The following is a 22,995-nucleotide window of genomic DNA, read 5'->3' as shown; positions in this document are numbered from 1 at the left end:
TACCATTACAACAAACCAAACCAGAAGCAAAAGTATAAACACAAACAGCGCCATGTAATTCATGCTAGTAAATCAAATAGTTAACAAGATTATATCTAAACACAAAAGTATACACTTAATCACATTGTATCCATTATGAATTAATAGATAGAATGATATGTTGTTGAGGCTGATTACGAATTCTGCATTGTAGAGAATTACTTCTCTATATGGCAGTTATATGCAAAGCAAGCTTGGACTGGAGTGGCTTATATATTATTAGGAAATAAAAACAAGTGATGGATAAAGCAAATTCTCAAGTCAAGTGAATGAATTTGATTTAGTTACATGTAATTAATTCACAGTAAATACAAAACCAAGTACCAATATAATACGTGGAAAAATGGGGTGGGAGGGATGCAAGCATCATCGCAGCCTTGAGCAGATCTCAACTATGTTGGCACCTACTCAAACCACCAATCATGTGCATAAGGCATAGCCCAACCTGAAACTTACAATTATTGTTCATTAAGTAGTAGACATAGTTTAAACACAAGCAAGAGTCAATAAAAAAAACAATGTAATGTAATAATGTATTCTAAATACTGATGAGGAGGTTGAATTGGCTTGGCTTAAAGATTCATCTTCCAGACAGTAGTACGACCAGAACCATCCCCTGTAAAAATATGTCCTCCTGGACCCTTTTGAATTGTCCTGACTTCTTGTGTTGTGAAGAATCTGCCTTTCTCTTCAAAGCTTGGCAATGCATACAGACGAACAGAATTGTCATTACAAGAGCAAAGCAAAATGCTGTTTTGGTCATCAGATTCTTCTTTTTCTTTTGCATCACAAGTCTTTGGAGGGAGTGTTATCCCATTAAGTGCAAGAACACCCTGAAACAAACATATTATTACATGATGATCTCATATTATTATTATAATTATAATTAGTAGTAATAATAGATTAATTAGGATGAATGAATTCATACATGTCCTTCTTCATGGGTATGGACTGTCTCTATGTTGCCTTTTTCAGTGGTAGCCCAAATTTTGATAGTGCCATCCAATGAAGATGAGACTAAATAATATCCACCAAATGCAAGGGACATGACACCATCTGAATGGCCTTTCAAAGTGGCCACACATTGTAAATTGTAATCCCACACCTACAAGCCAATACAAGATTAGAACACAGTAACAATACAAGTATATATGTAAGCAAGCAAAAGAGTAATCTATATGTACCTTGATTGAGTGGTCTAAAGAAGCTGAGAAAAGTCTGTTTCCACCATAACACAAACAGACAACTGGACCTCCATGTTTCATGGAAGATGGAACACCAAGAGGGATGAAAATTGGATTAGCAGTAGGAGAAGCTCCATCAGAGGAAGCTTGCCAAGCTAATATCTGACCACTCTCGGTACCAGCAAATAGAGTACCATTGACAACAGCCATACAGTTGACTTGACCAACAGGTCCCTCTTCATCAAGAGTGATTGTAATTTCAGGTCCAGTGGTAGTATTATTCTGAGTGTTCCAAACCTTGATCTGATTTGGGAGACCAATGAAAAGCCAAGGGCCTTCATTGATCAAACACCCAACTGGGACTCCAAAATTGATGACAGCAGTGGTTTTACCGGTGTGGCAGTCCCAAATGCAAAGCTTACCATCGTAGCTTGTTGTGTAGAGTTTATCTCCAGAACCCGAATCAGGTAGAGCAAGACCAGTCACCGCCTATAACGAACCAATACCATTTTCCATTTTCCATTTTCCAATCCATGAATCCAATCCAACCAAGCAAGAAGCTAAGGAAAGAATCAAAAAAACACTGTAAAGAATGTAGCAAGAATACCTTAGTGTGGCCATGGAGATTTGCGAGGTAGGAGTAAAGATCACCCCGAGACCAAGAATGGAGAAACTGACATCGACCCCTTCTCACACACCTCCCTTCAGCCCAAAATTTGCACACTTTTTCCATTGATCCACTCTTTACATTCCCACTCCTACTCTCACTCGCTCTTCCACGAAGATACGTAATACCCATATCTTCTCTCTCTTCTCTCTTTCTCTTTCTCTTTCTGTTTCTTCGCTTTCTTTGACTTTTGCTCTATAACGGTCCTCTGTATATATTGTATAGAAAGGATCCACCGCCTCTTCAATCTTTAGTTTATTCAAATTTAAATTTCAGTTTCCTTTTTTTACAAAATAAAAGTTATTCTATTAAAAAAATAATAAGTTATTAGTCAGCGGATTCTAACCCGCTTTTTACGGTTGTGGAATGGCTCATGCCCATTTTTTTTTCACAAATTAAATAAAAAAGGTTACGACTTAGACAATGGTTCTATCATAGGTATTCAATTGAGTAGGGATGGCTAGGCTCTCTCGTCTCTTCTTTGTTGACGACCTAATCATTGTGGGAAGAGCGAATGTTGAGGAGGCCAGGGGCTTCTAGGATTGTTTAGAAAATTTTTATAGCTGGTCAGGTCAAAGGATTAATAAACTAAAAACTTCGATCTTTTTTTAGTAACAATACTACTGAGTGTATGAAGAGAGGAATCATGAGGGATATTGGCCTGAATATCCCGGTAGGGAACATCAACTACTTGGGGCTCCCGATTTGTAGGTCCTGCCAGAATGACGCTGATTTTAATTTCATTTTGGATAATCTTGTTTCGAAGCTTCATGGTTGGAAATTGAAATCCCTGTCCAAGGCGGGTCGTGCTACTTTGATCAAATCTGTGGGGCTTGCGTTGCCTGTGTATACTATGCAGACCACGAAGCTCTCCAAAAAACCTTGCCTCGAAGATTGATGGGATGGCCAGAGACTTCTAGTGGGGATGCGAGCAAGGAAAACGGGGTATCTGCTTAAAAGCATGGGATCAGTTGTGTCTGCCTAAGTCTCGGGGAGGGCTTGCGTTTCGCAAGATTGGGGAGATGAATAAAGCGTTGCTGGCCAAGTGGGGTTGGGCGCTCCTGAATGAGGACCAGTCGTTATGTTGTCAGGTTCTAAGGGCCAAATACCTTAGAGGGAAAAAGTTTTTGAGTGCTCTTTTAAGAACTCTAACTCGTGGTTCTGGAAGAATGTAGTTCGTACCAAGGATATCCTCATAAAAGGAGCTTGTAAGCTTATTTCTAATGGGAAGGAGACTAAGATCTGGGAGTACCCCTGGGTTATTCTAGTAGCGATTTCGTCCCGAAGCCTATTACTTGCCCGCCGGATAACCTGAGGTTAGTGGCGGACTTACTCTTACCAAACGGGGACTGGGACATCCCTAAGCTCGTAAAGTTTTTTGACCATGAGACTGTTAGTAACATTATCAAAGGTGGCAAGCCTAGTGGTCATGAGGGTGATAGATGGGTCTGGACTAAAGAATCGAATGGACTATTTTCTACCAAGTCTACTTACCTTATTCAAGCCCTTGATCGTGCCCCCCTGTGTAGTGTCGCCCCGACTCTCTGGAATAAACTTTAGAACTCCAAAATTTTAGAGCGGCATAAAATACTTTGGTGGAGTATTCTTTCTAATGCTCTGCGCACCCGAGCCTCTCTTGCAAAAAGAATGTGTATTGGGGAGGTCTCTTGTCCGATGTGTAGGATGGAAGAAGAGACAGTGGAGCATCTTTTTCTCTACTGTGACTTTGCTTTTCATCTTTGGCGTTCATCCCCTTGGGGAGTCATGCCTGTTTTGGATTCTGGAGCACGTATTTGGGATTGGGTTAATTTCTTGTAGAATTTAAAGTCAAAAGGGGTGGACATTGACAAATTATTCATTTATGATTCGATAGTGGTTGATACGATTTGGAGAGCGCGCAATGACAAGGTACATAAGAATGGCCTGAGTAGCATCACTCATTATATTGACACTATCTCTTATTGTTACGCAGATTATGGCTCTAGTTTACTTACTCACTCGGAGGTTGTTGGGTCTCTTGCTTGGGTTCCGCCTCCTGAAGACTGGGTCAAGATCAACTGTGATGCCAAAGTTGGTTGCGACTCCATGTGTGTAGTGATCATCGCTAGGGATCATAAGGAGACTATTTTATGGGTGGCTACATCCTTGCTAGCCTTTTCGGATCCCCTTGTTGGAGAAGCTGCAACTGTCTTGCTAGTAGTTGAGATCACTGTAGCTCAACATCACCGTTTTGTTTTAGTGGAGAGTGATTCAGATACGATTATCAAGGCCATGACGGGAAATTGTTCCAGTTGGGAAGTTAATAACTATGTGCATCATTGTAAAAACTAAAAAGCTGTCTACATTTATGTTAAGTTGTAATTTTTTCGTTTATTTCTAGAACTTGTAACTACTTGGCTCACAATGTGGCCAGATGGGCTTATGCTAACTCTATTTTTGGTAGGGTGGACGTGATGTCCATACCAGTTTCTAACCTTTGTAATGACCGTGAGATCTAACTTTTTATATTTATAAAACATCATTTTCAATTTTTTTTTTTTTTGGAATTGAAAAAGATTTTGTATGTTAGGGATTGAAATTAAGTCACAATATGTTATTGGTAGTCTCATTTCTTTATTTATTATGTTTTTTAATATTTAAATATTAAGTTTTTTTTTTTTTATTTTTTTTTTGAGAAAAGGGTAAAGTTTTATTTAACTTAAGATAAGATCATCCCTTACAATTGAAATCAAATTTGATGGAGCAGAGAACTCATCAAACATACAATCTGACATAAAACAGGATTGCCTTGCAAGACAATGAGCAGCCCTATTTGCAGATCGTTTAACAAAAGAAATAAACACATTTTGTAATTCAGATAATAACAGACGACAGTCTTGAACAATCAACCCAAACTGAGATGGCATTTGAACTGATCCATTTATAGCCTGAACAGTGACCAATGAATCAGTTTCAACTTCCACATCAGCTATATTCATTCTCTTGATCCAACTCAAGACCTCTTTCATACCCACCGCCTCAGCAATCTCAGGAGAAACCGCACCCAATTTACTCCCACAACCCGCGTGAATGAGTCTCCCAGCCGAGTCTCTAGCTAAGAATCCAAAGCCAAACCGAGTCTCACGTTCAAAGATTGCCCCGTCGACGTTGATCTTAAACTTAGTTAAAAATGGTTTTGTCCAATGCTCCTTACCATTCCCAATATTAACATTGAGTAATGGAAATAATCCATTTGATTGAGCATTTTGCCAATTGCCAAGATTAGTTCTAGCCGATCGAAGAACCTCCAAAACCGTGGTTGTCTTATTACTCCAAAGCTGATCGTTACGGGCTGTCCAAATACCCCACAGGAGCATTGCAGCTTCCTCAGCCACGCCTCTGCTGCCGTGCACCAGCAGACTACAAAACCAGTCGAAAAAGCCATCCTCCCCGATACCAGCAGCTGAAGCCGATGACAGGTTCCAACACGAGTGGGCGAAAGAGCAGCTGAAGAGTATATGGGAGATCGTTTCTGGTTCAAGGTTGCACATGGGACAAGTTAAATCAACATGGACATGCTTAAATGAAAGTTGAATTTTTGTTGGGAGGCAACCCGAGATGACACGCCAAAGCATATGTTGAACTTTGGGTGGAACATTCAGTTGCCAAATTTTTTTCCAGCAACTTTCTTCCCCAGTAGGCGGCCAATCCCCATTAGAACATTGCAACAGCTTATACGCACTCCGAACCGTGTAAATACCAGATGTTTCTTTTGACCAAGACCAACAATCCTCTTCACTAGAATCACTCAATTGAATAGAGAGAATTAATGCACTGTCATGAGGAGTAAAAATATCATTGATTATCTCAACATCCCAAGCTCGTTGATCCATTTGCAGCAAGCTATCCACCTTACGCCCAACAAGGCTCGGGTGGAAAGTAGTGACAAATTTGTTATCCGAAGTAGGGAGCCAAGGATCTTCCAGAATAGAAGTTGATCTACCATTTCCAATGGACCTTATAACACCTTGCTGAAGCAAATCCTTAGCCTCCAAAATACTACGCCAAATGAAACTAGGATTCGATCCCAACTCAGCTGTTAGAAAGTTACCTTTAGGAAAGTATCTTGCTTTGTACACCCTTGCCACAAGCGAGTTACTATCAGTAAGCAAACGCCACCCTTGCTTTCCCAAGAAAGCCAAATTATAATCTCTGAGATTCCTGAAACCCAACCCGCCAGCATCCTTATGGCAACAAAGCTTCCGCCAACTCACCCAATTAACACCTTTAGATGAATTCTTAGACTGAGATTTCCACCAAAACTTAGCCATTAACCCTTCAAGGTTAGAACATATTTTCTTAGTGAGAAGAAACACGCTCATTGCATAACTAGGAAGGGATTGGGCCACAGATTTTATCAACACTTCTTTCCCAGCTTTTGAAAGAAATCTAGTCTCCCAACTTTGCATCTTCTTAATCATTTTCTCTTTCAGATACCCCAAGATCGCATTCTTACTGCGCCCCATGGTACAAGGCAAGCCCAGATAAGTGCTATTTTCAGAAGCAGGTGCCATTCCAAGAAGCCCACAAAGCTGAGCCCGAGCGTGCTCATCAACATTTTTGCTAAAAAAGACTGATGACTTAGCAAAGTTAATTTTTTGTCCCGAAGCTTTCTCATAAATATCCAAGAGGCGAAGAACACCAGCCCCTTCCATATCAGTTGCTTTGCAGAAAATGTAACTATCATCAGCGAACAACATGTGAGAAACAATAGGGGCATTCCTAGCCACACGACACCCCGTAAGCCATTGCCGACGCACAAATAAGTTGACAAGTGAAGAGAAGCCTTCGGCACAATTACTTAATATTAAGTTTATTGCTTAATATTACTTTTTAAGTGTATACATTGTATTGTCAAGTATATACCTGTGTATGACATATTAAATAATAAATAAGTTAAAAGACACAATTACTTTAATAGGATACACATTATTTTTTTTTTGTTGATTGGCAGATTTTTATTAATTAAAAAATAGATTATATTATTATCAATGATGAATAAATTATAGGAAAATTTTATAATGTACTCTCTTAAAAAGGATACACCGATATATTTTTATTTGTTTTAGTATTTAAAATAATTCTTTAATCAAATTTTTTCTCATAGTCATCTAAATTATACTTATTTAAGACCTGTAAAATTTTAAGAAATTCAAAAAAGTTTAACATGTCGAAAATTGCGTTCAAAGAGTATGTTACACACGTGATTATTTTATTTTATACGCGTGTAAAATAGATTATTTGAACATTATTTTCTATATTGTAAATTATTCCGAATTTCTTAAAATTTTGTACGATATCTTAAATAGCTATAACTTACATGAATATAAAAAAAAATTAGACTAATTTTTTTTGGATGCTGAAAATAAGTAGAGCGTGCATCAGTACATCTCTTTTAAGGGGTGCATTGTAGAATCACCCTAAAGTATATAAGTAATTAAAGGTCTTAGAATTGGATCTCTGGTTGATTTATATCGAAATTGGCCAGTCATTTTGTTATTCTGTGGAATGTTTTAAGGTTTGATGGATCTATTTAGAAATATGTAAATCCAGGTTCAATTCTATGCTTTTTTTTTTTTCGTAAGATGTGATCTGTTTCTTCTTGCATCAGATTATGGATGCCAACCAAATGTAATTACTCAATATTATTCTGTGTAGCATTATACAAAGATGGGGATGATCATGTTGCTGTGGAGATGGCTCAATTTATTATGACTCAATTTTGTTAGTGATGTAGCTTCCAACATTACTGTTAATATGATTATCTTAGGTGCTTCCCTTTATGATCTACCATGATCTAATTGTTTTCTTACATTAAAATTTAAACATATCAATATTTAATGGCAAATTGAAAACATCAAACATAGTATATATCAACCACTTTTTGTCTTCAATTGAAGAATCATAAACTATATCAATATTTTCATATAATAGCAATTTGAAAACATCAAACATATATTCCTAATTAAGAATCATGATTAATAATCAGAATTTTCCAAACATTATTATCTGGCAACTTGAAAACCAAAAAATTCTGTATATATGAATATACAATAGTATATAGCGAAACTGAATGAAAACCAATTATATATAAATTGTGGGATGTTAATTAACTTCCATAATTGTACCTAAAGTTGTTGATAGTGGAAGTTGTTGCAATACTGAAGGGGACTGGAGACTGTAGACATGCTTTGAAGATGATGATCTCTAGCATAATATCCAGAAGCAGAAGCAGGGTAATGCAACTGGTCACAAAAAATATTAATTTATTAGTTATGATATATGTAAACAAAATTAATGATTAATTCATTAAAATAAATTGACAAACGTGATGAGAAGAATTTCCCAAATCATTATTACTGATTCCACAACATTCATCTAAAGAAAATTTTGTTCCATCATAAAATTCTTGAATTTGACCATCATCAAACTCACTTTATGCGTTAAGCAAGTACTCCATGTCTTTATAGGATAATCCTCATACTTGAGTAGTCCATAATGTTGAGGCATTGACAGAAGCAGAGGTGGGGGCAGTGGCATTAATGGTGGAAGAGAATGAAAATAATCATCTTGATCAAACCCATCATGATCTTGATCATCATTATTATTTTGGACTTGGGTTTGTGAAACTATTAATTAATTTTTTCCCTTACCCATCTCAATCTTCACATCCAAACCTTTAATCTTAGCCTCAAAGTATTGTACCAAACCCATCAATGAATTTTTGGATAAAAGAACTAGTTTTTCATCCCAATTCTCGAAGGGTAGTGATGAAACCCCATTATCGTGAGTAGTAGTACTTACTTTCTCTTCAAGTTTTCTTAACTTCTTGCCCAACACATTGGAGAGACCCACCTCACTATTCTTTCTCTTCTTTGATTCTAATTTTTCATAATAATTTGAGATGACAGAATGAGCTCTGATCGAGTCCTCTGGCCACACAAATAACTTGCTAGTGGAATCATAACACACAACACAAATTTGAGATTGACATAATTTACTAAGTTGTTTTGCTTTTTTCATCAATGTAGCTTTTCTTTCGAGAAATTTTTTATCATTCTTCATAAATTTTGAGAGAGAGACTGAGATAGACAAAAAAATAGATAGAATGGAAAGAATTATGAATAGTAATATTAATGACGGAAAGGATTTATAGAGTTTAGATTTAGGGTCAGCGATAGATCGTTGTTCTAAATAGATAACTTTGTTACCGTTGGTATATAATGTAGCAATTTAATGACTATTTCCTTATTTAATGACATCTGGCAGTATTTAATGATGAATTTCCTTAATGACACACCCATGCAGGAGTACACTACAAGTAAGTATCCTTTCCATAATACACGGTCATAATACTATAAGGGATATTTGAAATGGGTTAATGCTAGCAAGAGAATAGTAATGTGAAATATTACCTTGTTTGTCTTGAGGGTTTAACTTTAAAATGTTATTCCCTTAGTAATATAAATACCCTTGATGAGGGTAATGTTGATACATTAAAAAGGCTAATTAGGATTTTTACTCCCTGAACTTTAACATGTACCAAATCATGCTCCCTGAACTTTTAAGGTCGTTAAAAATGCCTCCTGAACTATTGAGATTGTTGGATTTAAGGACTTTTGTCTAATTTCATTCAATTTTACTATTTCAGTGATAGTTTATATACTAAACCATGCTCCCCAGACTTTGAAATCTACCAAATCATGCCCCTCAAACTTTGACATGTACTAAATCATGGCCCTTGGACTTTCATCCATGTTAGACTTTTTTACTAAAATTAGAAATAAATCCTTAAATCCAACAATCTCAATAGTTAAAGAGATATTTTTAACTACCTTAAAAGTTCAACGGACATGATTTAGTACATGTCAAAGTTCAGGAAGCAAAAATCCTAATTAACCAATAATAAATAACAATATGCATAGCAAATAACGGTTAATAACTTATTTATTGTACATTGTGAATTTGTAGAAAATAAGAATAGTTATATCGATTCTGAAAAGGAAAAAAAAAGGGCACCAGTTGAGTAATTAATTTTTTTCTTTGAAAGAACAAAGAGTTCATTAAGTGGAAAAAGTGATGGGAATCACAGGGGGAACTCCCTCCCCTTGATACAAAACATCTTGAATGCTAGAAACTCTAGCATTTTTAGCAACACCATCCGTAAAGGAATTAAAAGTACGATCGATAAAGAAAAACCTACAGATTAAGAAACTCTTAGACAGATTAACTATAGAAAAAAAAGTGCTAGCAATACTCCAATCTGGTGAACTACCGCCTGAAGATAAGGCCTTCACTGCCAACTGAGAATCCGAGAGAATAAGAATCTCTTGCCATCCATTTGAAATAGCCCATTCTAAAGCCATCTGTATGGCTTTGAATTCAGCATCCAAAGCAGAGGTCGCTTGAGACTTCTGAGCTTTTACAAACCATCTTTTCTGAGCTTTATCGACACAAACCGCTGCAAGACCTGCTGCTTCCTTTTTCCACGATGCATCCGTGTAAATAAGGCAATTAACTCCAACCTGATGAGGATATACCAGAGAATTTTGTTCTGCACTAGTATCAGGATCGAGAGAAAAAATAATCCCAGCCTCACCATTACTTAACACAGAATTCTTGATCTCCAAAACAGCCTTATCGATCTTCAAAAGTGCTGTGGATGGATCAGCAACAATACCCCTGATGCAAGAGGCATTCCGTTGGAACCATATCTCGGAACAAAGACATCCAACATAATTGATAAGATTGTTCCTATTAAAATCTGACAGATCAGCAAACAAATTTTCCAGGAAAGAAATCATATCTTCGCCTGGAATGAGATCAATTCTCAATGGAAAATAACCTCCCAACCAGACAGCTTTAGTGAACCCGCAATCTCTAAAGATATGAATGGCATTTTCCCCTTCTTTCCCACACAGGCTACATTCCTTGTCTGAAACAAAAGGCAATCTATTCATCGTTGGAATTGCCTCATTTAGAATTCTCCACAGAAAAACAGAGTTTCGAGGATGAACTCCCTTGTCCCAAATCCATTTCCAAATGGATTTTGCTTGTGCAAATCGCCACTCTTGGTCTACATAATAAGCCTCCTTAACCGAAAATTGGCCTTTTTGATTATGCTTCCAAAAAATCTGATCTGTGAATGGACTAGGAATTCTCGGAATTTGAAGAATTCGACCTCCCATCTCTTGGCCAAAAATCTGAAGGATTATTTTCTCATTCCAAGCATTCCTAATCGAAACATCCGCCAAAGTATTGACAGTGAACCTACGACTCCGAAGTTGCTGCATTAGCTCCACAAAATCCTTGTAGTCCAACCATGGTATCCACGGCTGCCTCCAGAAGTTAATGAGATTTCCAGAGGCAGCAGTAGCCATAGAACCTTTGAAAATTACCTCTCTCGACTGTAAAATACTTTTCCATTGATACGAATCGCTATTCTTTTGATCCACACACCAAAAACTATCGAACTTGCAGTATTTTCCCAGCAGGTAAGAGACCCACGGTCTTTCCTTGTTAGTAGCCAAACTCCACGCCAACTTGGCTAACAGGGCTCGATTCATATCTTCACATCTTCTTAAACCCAAACCCCCCATAGATTTCGGAGTGCAGATGCTATCCCAAGCTTTTAAAGCCAAAAACTTGTCCTTTTCAACATTCCCAAGCCACCAATATTTTCTCATTAAGGCATCTAACTCCCGGCAACTCGAAATAGGGATCTTATTGGTTGACATGGCATACACAGGCATCGAAGAAGCCACGGATTTGAGAAGAGTTAAACGCCCAACATAGGAAAGAAGCTTCAGTTTCCAACCCTCCAACTTCTTGAGCATGCTCTCCTTGAGTGTTTTATAGTCTTCTTTTTTCCTTCTTTTAAAATTAAAAGGGTTGCCCAAGTGCTTCTCATTCCCACTTACTGGATTGATTTTGAGTATGTTTAGGATACTCTGTTTCTTGGCCGAACTCAAATTCTTGGAAAACAGAACACCAGATTTAGACTTGCTACACATTTGACCCGACCAATTTTCGTAAGTTGTCAAACGCTCAAGCAATTTCCTTGCACCAGTTTCATTGGCTAGAGAAAACAATATTGTATCATCCGCAAACATGAGATGCGAAATTGGAGGAGTTGAATGAGCAATGCTAATACCATGAAGAGAACCAACCAATTCAGCCTTAACTATTAGCTTGGATAAGACATCCTGACAAAGAAGAAAAAGAAAAGGAGACAGAGGGTCTCCTTGTCTTAGTCCTCTTTGCGGGATTATCTTTTTCAAAGGGCATCCATTTAAGAGCACCGAATAGGAGACACTAGTCACACATGCCATCAAAAGTCTTCTACTACTTTCATTGAGCCCATTCTTAAGGAGAACCTTATCGAGGAAATTCCATTCCATCTTGTCATAAGCTTTATGCATATCTAATTTGATTGCCATAAGACCTCCTCTACCCCTTTTGTGTTGAATTTTGTGAATTAACTCTTGAGTTAGGATAGAAGATTCAGCAATCCAACGACCCGGGACAAATGCCGATTGAAATGGAGTAATAAGATCCTCCATAAGAGGACTTAGCCTGTTAACCAAGAGCTTTGCAATTACCTTATAGGAGAAGTTACAAAGACTAATTGGCCGAAACTGATCCACGCTTAAAGGGAACTCAACTTTTGGAATTAAACAGATGAAAGTTCTGTTAAGTCTGCTATCAATTACTCCAGTGCGGAAGGCTTCCCTAACCATCGAGCAAAGACACGAACCAACTATGTCCCAATACTTTCTGTAAAAGCAACCTGAGAAGCCATCGGGTCCCGGAGCCTAAAGAGGATGAAGACTAAAAACAACCTTCTTGATTTCCTCATCAGAGGGGATCCTAGTCAATTCCTCATTCGCTTGAGTACTAATAGTCTTTCCTTGAAGTTCCTCAAAAAGATCATCAAATGAATGCTGCGAAGAGGAATATAAATCCAAAAAGTAGGAATAAAAAACCTTTGAAATACTCCTCTTGTCCTTCCAAATCCTGCCATCATTATCTTTAATCGCCCAAATACTATTTCTTCTTCTTCTAATGTTTACTGCTGTGTGGAAATACTTGGTATTATAATCGCCTGCTAGCCAAGTTTCCCTTGATTTTTGTCTCCACATACTTTCCCGTTTGGACCAAAAGAGCAAAATAAGAGACGAAGCTTGGATTCTTCTTCCTTTAAAGCATCGGAAATGGGTTGTTGTTGAATCCATTGAATTCTTTTTTCCATAGAATTGATATCCACTTCATTAACTCCTTGAGTTCTTTTCTTCCACACTTGCAAGGCCTTCCTGGTATTGCTCACATTTCGAATTAACGACTTAGTAGCCTCATTACTTGAACAACACCAGGTTTTAGCGATTTCCAATTTACACGAATGCTCCCAAGACCACGCTTCGAAGAAACGGAAAGGAATGAACCCCCTGGCTGAGAAGAGATGAGTATCCAAGATTATAGGAGCATGATCTGAGATTGATATGGGCAAATTTAGAACACCCGAATAATCATAATCGTTCAACCAATCTGCAGAACAAAGAGCCCTGTCTAATCTTTCTCTAATAAGACCACCATTAAATCTTTTGTTTTGCCAAGTGAGCTTGCTTCCAATGAAACGCAAATCCACACAACCCGCACTATCTTGAAAATTCCTAAGCCAACATGTTTCTGCAGAAGTAACAAGATTTCCCCCAATCTTTTCTTCTTGACAGCTAATACAATTGAGATCACCAACTAAAACCCAAGGCAAAGAACAACTATTAACTTCAACTTCCAACCCCCTCCAAAAACTGTCCTTGGTATTAGCATAAGGAGTCCCATATATAGCAAATAACTTCCACATCTTCTGGATTTGGAAGTCCCAGACCGAAGCCACAAAAAAACCATCAGCTGAATATTCGACTGTTAAATTAGTGTTACGATTCCAAAACAAACAAGAACCACCCGCCAATCCTTTCGCACTAATACACATCATCCCAGAAAATCCCAAACAGCGAGCCAAATTCTCCATCCTACTCTTAGTAACCTTCGTTTCCATCAAGAAAATACAATTTGGATTGTATTTTCTAACCCAAACCGATAAGGCTTGGGGTGTCGGGTCCCTCGCGAGGCACCGACAATTCCACGATAGGCACTTCATGGGGCTGGGCGGGGGGGGGGGGGGGCGGCTTGATAAGGGCCGCCTCCTCGCCCGGGATAAAATTTTGAGAGCAATCAACATGAACTTCTACCAGATTTAGGGAATCAATCAAATTTTTACTAGACTCATTCAAGGACATACCCGAATTCTCCAGTGAGCTTTTCTTTGCTGAAGTTCCTTTAGTGCGAGACCCTTTTCTTCTTCTTTTGTCATTCTTCACAGAAGAAGATGAGGCACCCGAACCCATCCTAATAGGAGTGTCTAAAGATTGACAAAAACTTGGTAGATCAGGAATCTCCTGAGAAAATTCCATGGTGTTTTCAGGTGTGTGTTGGACGAATGGCACTAAGGTCAGACTAGCTTTCCTCTTTCTTGGTTGTGGACATTGATGAATTAAATTAGAAACATCAATAGGGTCATGGAAAATAGTGGGCTGAGGTTCAAACTTGTCTATAGGTGCAGGGCCCATTAGTTCCTCTACCAGCCCAATCTCTTCAACATAGATGGGCCAAGGAAAGTGAGTGGGCTCAGGATGTTTGTGGGGCTGTCTAGAAACACAAACCTCAGCATGAGTTTTCTCCACCATTTGTTCGTAAGTGGGCCCAATTTGGGCCATAATGGTAGTGAGAATACCATTATATGCAGGATTAGGTGGAGGTCTAGAAGAGAAATTATTTATAATATCCTTCTCAGATATAGTACTCGAAATACTTTGTTTATGTATCCTCCTTAGACCTGGTGATACTGAACGTGTTTGCCTCCCTCTGAAATTACTCCTTATAGATTGAGAGGAAGACACCCCATACTCCTTGCGATTATCCTTTGGACCAAGAGCCTTTCCCTCCACTACTTTCAAATTCTTCCCCAAAATGGCACCTGGGCTATTATCATTGACTCTGATTACCTTCCTTCTAGGCTTGCTAACGGTTGGCTGCTGTACCACAGGTTCTTTGTCTCCTTCTCCGATCGGTCGCTTTCCTTTCTCCTTGGTTGAAGAGTCATGAATCTGAGGTCCTCTTGCCGGCAACGGAGATCGACGGTCATCCTCCCTGAAGTATTCTAGCTGGTTTCGAGTGTTGATACAACTAAAAACCGCCGATTCCGCCTTCATCCATGGACCATAAGCAGGAACCGCTGGCCCTTGGGGAGGGTACGCATACGCGGTTGATCGAAAGCAGGCCTTTTTCTAATGACCAAGATATCCACACTTATAGCACAGCTTAGGAAGCTTGAGATAACGGAATTGAATCCATTCCTTTCTTCCCCTCTTAATATCCAAGAAGAAACCAGAAGAGAGTTGGTGAGAAGTATCAATTTCTACCTGGAATTTAAGGAAGCCTCTTCTGACTACCGTCTTATTGTTGGCTAAATCACTTTGCACAAATCTCCCAGCCTTGGCAGCAATGGTTCGAATATTAACTCCATTGAGATAAGGAGTAGGCAAACCAAAAGCAAGAACCCAGAACAAAGCCTTTCCCATGTTGACATTGTACCAATCCCCATCCTCTGGCCATTCACGAATGATGAGTAATTTCCCATTAATAATCCAAGGTCTGTTGCGAAGAATAGCAATACAGTCCTCTGGTTTATCAAAGAAGATACCCCAAACTCCGGGTTTCATAGTTTTGAACTTCCAATGCCCTTTTAACTTCCATATCTGATTGAGTATTTCCTTGAGCCGTGTTTTAGAGACTCCTTTACCGTCTAAGAAACTAACGAGAACCCCAATGCTAACAATCTCAGCAGTTAGTTCAAAGTCAGGTTCCAAATCCAAAGTCATAGACTCGAGAAAATTAGAATGCAAGACTTCAATGTCATTGTTTGGTACTTCATCTGCATCTGAAGGATGGGCTTCCACCAACCCCTCCTTGTTACCATCCTTAACGTTGTGTTGACTCTCCACCAACCCTTCCCCACTGTCAGCCATATTAATGTCGCCATTGATGATAGGAGGTTGAGGTGGTTGAGAGGAATTTGAAGTTATATTAAAATCATCAGGGACCCCATCCGAAGACAAAACATCAATATTCCCCTGTTCACGTGTATTTTCCATATTATCTCCAATAGTAATAACCCTCAGGAAACAGAACTATCCTTTGATGATTACAATCGTAGAAAGAAAAGAACAAATCTTAACTAAGTCTAATCTTTTAAGAGCACTCGAACAGTCGACATAAAGTCAAGTTGGAATTCCAACACTCTCAAACCAGAGAGAAAAGTCGAGTCTAAATTACTTTCAAAAGACATAACATTTTACTTTCATAGCACCAAATTTCTACCAAAAAGACAGAAAGTAAAATTTTATCTTCTTTTTTAGTAACTTTTTTTCAGGAAAAAATGTTGGGGAAGTTTTGCTCAATGGAACTTAATTGAATAAGTTTTATACATTATTGCCAAGAGAAGACAAAATGGTGGTAATTAATTCAAGAACACAAATTCTTATACATAATAACAAGTTCAATTTCAACTCCATTGTAAATTCATGATCAAAATGCAATAAACAATAACAATTACGAATATAAACAATCAAATCAAAACCATAAGTAATTGATATCAATCCTAAATCAACTATTAATTATACTGCAACACAAATTAAGTCTCCCCTTTCATACACTGAATCCCATTGTGCACATTTCAACAATGTAAAATTAAAACACAAAGATCAGTTGGTTACTGTTGAAGACCTCATCATCATAGCTATATTTAGTACTCATTATAGTTGTTGAATATCATCATAAATACACATGTTAATAGCATAAAAACTCACAAAGTTTGTTCTTCCTTGTAGCTCGATGCTGCAGGATCCTGATTAGGTGGATGTGGAGAAGATCTTGATCCTTAGACTTTAGGAGGTAGCTTCGCCGCGAGCTCCTCCAAGGCTTTTATGCGCTCCATCATCTTCTTGAGCTCTGCATGAGTAATCTGAGGTGGAGGAAATACAGTTTCTGTTGAATATTTTGCCCCACTCGAGCAAGAGGTGATGTCCTCCTCTACAGCTGTGTGATTTGCCAAATACTGTGACCGTGTCTCAAGCAAACACATCAAAATTTCCTGTATCATACAATTAGCAATATCAATAGTAAGAACTAACCAATGATCAAATTAAAAAAGACTCAAAAATATAAAACTTTACTTACATAATTATCTTTTGCGTCTTTCATCACCCCTTTGTCGTCCATGCGATGAGTTGTAAGCCATGTTTGCGGGATCCTAGCAGGGCCTAGTGTACTCAGCAACATCTTCGCCTCACGATATGACTTAGGCAACTTATTTGGAGCTGGAAATGCATCTTGTAACAATTCTAATAATTCATCAAAAATCGTAGTAGGAATTTTCCCCAACACTTTGAAATGCATCAACTTAATCAAGAAATTAAAAGATGTGTATTTTTCACACCCGGGGAATAATGGAGCCTCCATCTCAGCAAACAAATTGGTATAATATCGTTCAACTTCATCATTACACTCGTTTTCTTCACCTGTATACCTATCCCAACACGAATCATCATAACTGTCGTAGTCTTCATATGTAGGCATATCATCATCACACTCGTTTTCATCATCTTTATTTATTTTGGGTTGTTCTATATCATTAAGACCCTCCATTATCTCATCCCCCTGACATTGTTGCACTGCTTTATTTGTTGGTATTTTTTCCTCTTCTCCATGCCAATACCAATTAGTATAAGTCAGTAGAAAACCATTATTGAAAAGATGATGTTCTAATACGTCAATCTTCTGCAATTGGATATTAACACACTTGTTACAAGGACACTTCACTAGTCCTGTTTCATCCACAAAAAGTCTAGCTCTCTCAACAAATGCCAACACTCCAGTTGCATACTCATCAGACAATTTATTTGGATTGTTAATCCAAGTCTTGTCGATCAACATCTTATGTGTGTAGAACTGCATAATGGTTAAGAAAAGAGTTATTCATCTAACTTACATATATTTTGTGTATGTTCTACTTTTCACATTATTTTATTTCTATAGGGACAAATAATCTATTCCATTTAAGTTTTTGAATAAAGAAAGTGTTTGATGTAAGAGTTTTACTTGGTGAGTTTTAATTGTAAGAGGTTAAGGTTAAAAAAAATCTCAAACTCAATGTTTAAAGAGTTAAAGATTACCTTAACATTAAACTTAAAAATAGAACTCACACAAACATAAGTCTTTAACTAAAATAATAACAAACTTAAGTTTAGTTTTAAATTCCCCCCTAACAAACACCCCATAGTCTAATCTACCTATACTTGTATACTTAATTAGAGCACATTAACGAGAATAAAGTAGGGTGATAATTCAGGCCACGACACAAGTTAGACACAAACACAACTCGAGATTTTACGGGTTTGACACGACAAGAAAATTTTGTAGGTTGTGTTCGTGTTCTATTAATTTTTCGTGTCACGAGTCGTGTTCGTGTCAACTATCTAAAATAAATTTAAGAACTCAACACGATACGATGACACTACACTCAACAATTTAACTTGCGACCCTCCAATACGATAAAAAATTTATTCGAATCGTGATCATGTTCGTATCTTATAAATTTTTCGTGTCACGGCTCGTTCATGTCAGTATTTTTTTTAGTAAATTTAAAACATCAACATAACACGAACACAACACACCAACACAAATTACCACCAAAAGAGATACATACTGAAATCTTTATGTATGAAACAATAAATAAGTTATAAATAATTCCAAACTATCTATCCAGCAAAAACAAAATCTTTAAAAATTTAGAGAAACATATTTGTATACTAATAATAAAAAAATTACTATAATAACATTTCATCTTATTAAATCTAAATAAAAAATTCATCTTATCTTTGACTACAATTTCATATTATAAAAATAATTAAGAAAAAAACTAATTAGAATTTTTTGTCTTCCGAACTTTGACATATACCAAATCGTACTCTTAAACTTTTCAGGTTGTTAAAAATTTTTCCCAAACTATTGAGATTATTAGATTCAAGAACTTTTGTCCTATTTTACTAACAGTAGCCTGACATGGATGAAAGTTCAAGAAATACGATTTGATACGGGGTACAATTTGATACATATCAAAATTCGATGGACACGATTTAGTACATGGATAATCGTCACGTTAGTAAAATTGAACGGAATTAAAAAAAAAAAGTCCTTGAATCCAACAATCTCAAGAGTTCAGAACAACTTTTAGTGGCTTGAAAATTTTAGAGACATGATTTAGTACATATCAAAATTTAAAGGACAAAAATATGTTATTTTATTAAATCGTATACATATATATAAGAAATTTTAAAAATTTAAAAAAAAATTACAAAAATACTTCAACATAGAAATTTTTTTAATTATACTCTTTGAACTTTTTTATTTAAAAAAATATATCGTTAGTCAAAATAATAAACAATTTTTTCTAGTTGTTTTATAATTTATTTATAGTCGTCATGAAATTATTTTTTTAGTTGTTTTATAGTTGATGTCGATTGTTTTTTAATTATTTCTTACCTTTTGTTGAGCAAATTGTATTTCTGTAATCATAAAACTTTGAAAGTGTATTCTTCTAAATAAAAACTTTAGTTAGAAAAATTGTAAGTAAAACATAAAAAAATGATATTTTTTTGAAAATTTTCTTATTTTTAAAGTATAGTTAATTTTTTTTTTTAAACTATGGTAAATAGGTAGCTTTTGGTAACACTTTTGTTTTTAAATATTTTAATCACAAAAATAAAAAGTATTTTTTTTTAAAATTTTATTTTTGAAAAATAAAAATGTGTTTTACAATTACTTTTATTTTTCAATTTTAAAAACAAAAAACAAAAGTGTGTTTTGTAAATTTCCTTATTATTTTCAGTTGTTGATTTTATTAAAAAGGTATTACCAAACGTACACTTTATTTATTTAGAGGTAATGAAATAGAATAGAATAGGAATAAAACAATTTTTATTCTATTCTTATGTTTGGTTGCATTTTAAAGTATTAGAATATCATTCTAATAGAATGACCTTTCTACCAATTTGGTGGAATGACTATTCCATAAAAAAAAAAAAATCTCTAATGTAAGATTTTAAAAAAATGAATAATTTATTTTATTATTTTTTTTTTAATGTATTTTAAATTTTATTTCATTACCATTCTTATTCCTCCGACCAAAGTCACCTGAATTCTCGTGTAAAATACAATGCCCAGAATTGCAACCAGTTGGATATTTGGTATTATGGTGTTCTCAGTTAACAATAAAAATAAACAAATAATTGGCAAACATAAAAAAAAAAAAAAAAAAACTCAGATAAAATTACCTTGTGAGATCGGAAAAAACAGAGGAGAGTCGGAAAGGCAGTGATGGCCAGAACTGAAGGGAAGGCCAGAAGGACGAGGCCGGTGAGTTACAGAGCAAAATGAAAAGGAAAATCTCCTTCAGAAAAGAGGCCTGAGAGGACCAAATTCTTCGTTGGCCAGCGTTTTCGGAGCGTGAGAGAGATGATGAAGATTGAAGAATAGACGAATAGGGTTTTGAGTGGGAAATGATAATTGCATCGATATCATACACCACTTTTACCGACTAAACAACCCTTTCGTCGTCAGTAGTATCACTTAAATAAAATTAGGCACAAGGGAGAGCCACCCACCCATTCCCCAAAACCCATAAAACTCTTAAATATATATGCTTTTATATATTTTTATAAAAGATTACTACTAACTCATTTGTAAAGAGCCAATATTTTTCTGTTTACATAAAAAACAAGTCTTTTAACTTAAAAGAGCTGTAATAAAAAAAAAAAAAAAACATTACATGGGCATCAATTTTTTAAGGGAATACATTTGTGTTTTGATAATGGGGTGAAGGAATTTTTCAATTATTTTCATTTGGGAACTCCAAGCTGACAGCCACCCACTTGTCTTCTCTAATGGGGAGCACAGTAATGTCCTCTGGGAATGGATGATTGGGCAACTGTGAGTACACTCTCACCTTGTTGCAAAGTAAGTAACTCTTCACATCACTGCTCATCGAGTTTGTTACTGAAGGAGAAGAAACAGCAGAGACTTTCTCAGCTTCATTCAGTTTTTCCATATGAGATGTTATTGCAGGGTATGAGTTGTCCACTTCCATTGTGCTTACAATGGTTTCTGCTGATTCTGCTGATGTATCAAACTTCTCTTTAGCCTCAACATAAATCTGAGGTTGATGTGGAACCAAAATGCATTGGTGTTTGAGACTCTGCACCAAGTCATAGGCCACACCAGAGCTCCAAGTTGATTTGGGAGTAGATTCACCTGAAAGATATGAAGTAGTACTTGATCAATTCATTTGGATTAAAGATGATGATTCACTAGAACATAGAAGATTAGAGCCAGCAAAACAAACCATTTGAAAGAATAAGCAATATCAATTCAAAAGTGAACTGTAGCTATTTGAATGCAGCTTCTCTGAATATCAAACTACAGTGTAATGAATCTCTACGAAACTATACACATCATGCTATTATTTGATTCAAGAAACTAATGATGGTCTCAGCAAAAACAACTCAACTTCAAGAGACAGTACTTAATTGCCTTTCAATCTAACATAAATTTATCTGTACATTACTATTTTGTGCATATACTAAATAATTCTGTACTTTGAGACTCCTCACCATCACTGATGCCCAAAGCATCTGACTGCATCTCGAGACTCTTAGACGTTTCTTCAACATTCATTCCTGTCTTGTTGGTTTTGATTGGCGTTGAAGAATCTGAACCATAATGAAGAGCAAAAGAATGTTACAAGCAACAAATTTCAGCATAAATTTACAGTCATTATTATTCTATATCATTCTTTTTGTTGTGTTATGACAGAAAAATATACCCACCATATTTAGAGTTTTCACCTTTTACTGCATCTAGGAAGGAAATTATGTAATCTACTGCATTAAATGATTCAATACATTGCTGAAGATCAAACTAAGAATCGTTATGAGCAACAAAATGTGAAAGGCTCAGACTCTCAGCAGGCTATTTATCATCATTACCTTTTGAAATAGTTTCTCAGTATGGTAAAATCAAGTTAGCATAAGAAAGATTTGGAAAATTACTAAGTTGAAGATCCTTACCACTTTTCAACCAAGAAACATTTGAGTGAATATCAAGATTCTGGTCGCTTTCTTCAACTGTAAGTGTTTCAACTGTAAGAATCAATATGCTTAAAATTACATACTCAACTCATCTAATAAAGTAAATAAGTATAGAAGTTGACCAAGTAACTTTTTCATACAAACAACTATAAAGCATGATTAATCTCTCATAAGCATAAGTAATGATTACTTAAGTTTATGTCAAAAAAAAAATGATTACTTAAGTTGAGAACACAATATTCTATATAACAAAAAAAGAAGGAAAAAAAGAGAACCAGGAGGAGGAGGAGAAGTGAAGTGGAGAAAAGCAAGCATGGCGGCATGGTTATGGGCTTGTTTGTTTGATTTGGAGATGATGAGGGAGTCAAAAGAAATGTCATTGACTGAAACAGAGGCTCCAAAGAGAGGGTTGTGGTCTGGCCCATATCTCATAGAGGTGTACTTTGGTAAACCCCATTGATTCTTGTGGCAAAGCTCCTGCAGCTTTGACTTGTACATTTTTTTCTCTGTTTATAGTTAAACTTAGCTTATTAAAGAACTATAAAGAAGATGAACATAACATACAAAGTCTCCAAGCTTATTTATATGGCTGTAAGCTACCAAAGGACATCTAAGGCTTCCCGCGTGTTCAGTCCAAAACACACACACACACACACCAATTTGTACTGTGCTTTATTTCTCATGTCTAATATATGAACACTAATAATCTGTTCTAAAGAAATTTAGATTTTCTTTTTCTTTTCAGTCTTAAATTGTTTCAAAAAAAAAATCATGCTTATAAAGGGAGTAGTTAAGGTACGTACCT

The 22,995-nt window shown here is 36.3% G+C and overlaps 3 protein-coding genes across 5 annotated transcripts; all 3 read right to left on the bottom strand.

The window, feature by feature from the left end:
- Positions 1-261: 261 nt before the first annotated feature.
- LOC115699025 (zinc finger CCCH domain-containing protein 48) lies at positions 262-2,355 on the bottom strand. Its single transcript, XM_030626235.2, has 4 exons — positions 1,831-2,355; positions 1,224-1,712; positions 968-1,144; positions 262-872 (listed from the first exon to the last, which is right to left on the bottom strand). The coding sequence occupies exons 1-4, from the start codon at positions 2,020-2,022 to the stop codon at positions 612-614; spliced, it is 1,119 nt and encodes a 372-aa protein (XP_030482095.2). The 5' UTR covers positions 2,023-2,355; the 3' UTR covers positions 262-611.
- A 5,445-nt stretch (positions 2,356-7,800) lies between these two features.
- On the bottom strand, positions 7,801-22,844 carry LOC133032936 (double-stranded RNA-binding protein 1-like). 3 transcript variants are annotated; one of them, XM_061107421.1, is made up of 7 exons: positions 22,466-22,844; positions 22,170-22,241; positions 21,930-21,983; positions 21,714-21,812; positions 20,379-21,354; positions 17,224-17,994; positions 16,608-17,137 (listed from the first exon to the last, which is right to left on the bottom strand). In XM_061107421.1, exons 1-5 carry the CDS (start codon positions 22,686-22,688, stop codon positions 20,933-20,935), a joined length of 870 nt encoding a protein of 289 aa, XP_060963404.1. In that variant the 5' UTR covers positions 22,689-22,844; the 3' UTR covers positions 16,608-17,137; positions 17,224-17,994; positions 20,379-20,932. The 3 variants fall into 3 exon arrangements, with proteins under 3 accessions (XP_060963403.1, XP_060963404.1, XP_060963402.1); XM_061107420.1 differs by lacking the exons at positions 21,714-21,812; positions 21,930-21,983; positions 22,170-22,241; positions 22,466-22,844 and adding an exon at positions 7,801-8,174 and having other exon boundaries at positions 16,854-17,137; positions 20,379-20,816; XM_061107419.1 differs by lacking the exons at positions 21,714-21,812; positions 21,930-21,983; positions 22,170-22,241; positions 22,466-22,844 and having other exon boundaries at positions 20,379-20,816.
- On the bottom strand, positions 9,993-12,668 carry LOC133032963 (uncharacterized). The gene has a single exon (XM_061107450.1). The coding sequence runs from the start codon at positions 12,666-12,668 to the stop codon at positions 9,993-9,995; it is 2,676 nt and encodes an 891-aa protein (XP_060963433.1).
- Positions 22,845-22,995: the final 151 nt, after the last annotated feature.

This window comes from Cannabis sativa, unplaced genomic scaffold (genome assembly GCF_029168945.1).
Source record: "Cannabis sativa cultivar Pink pepper isolate KNU-18-1 unplaced genomic scaffold, ASM2916894v1 Contig1, whole genome shotgun sequence".
In the NCBI taxonomy this organism is placed as follows: Eukaryota; Viridiplantae; Streptophyta; class Magnoliopsida; order Rosales; family Cannabaceae; genus Cannabis; species Cannabis sativa.
This window is presented reverse-complemented; position numbering and strand designations above follow the sequence as displayed.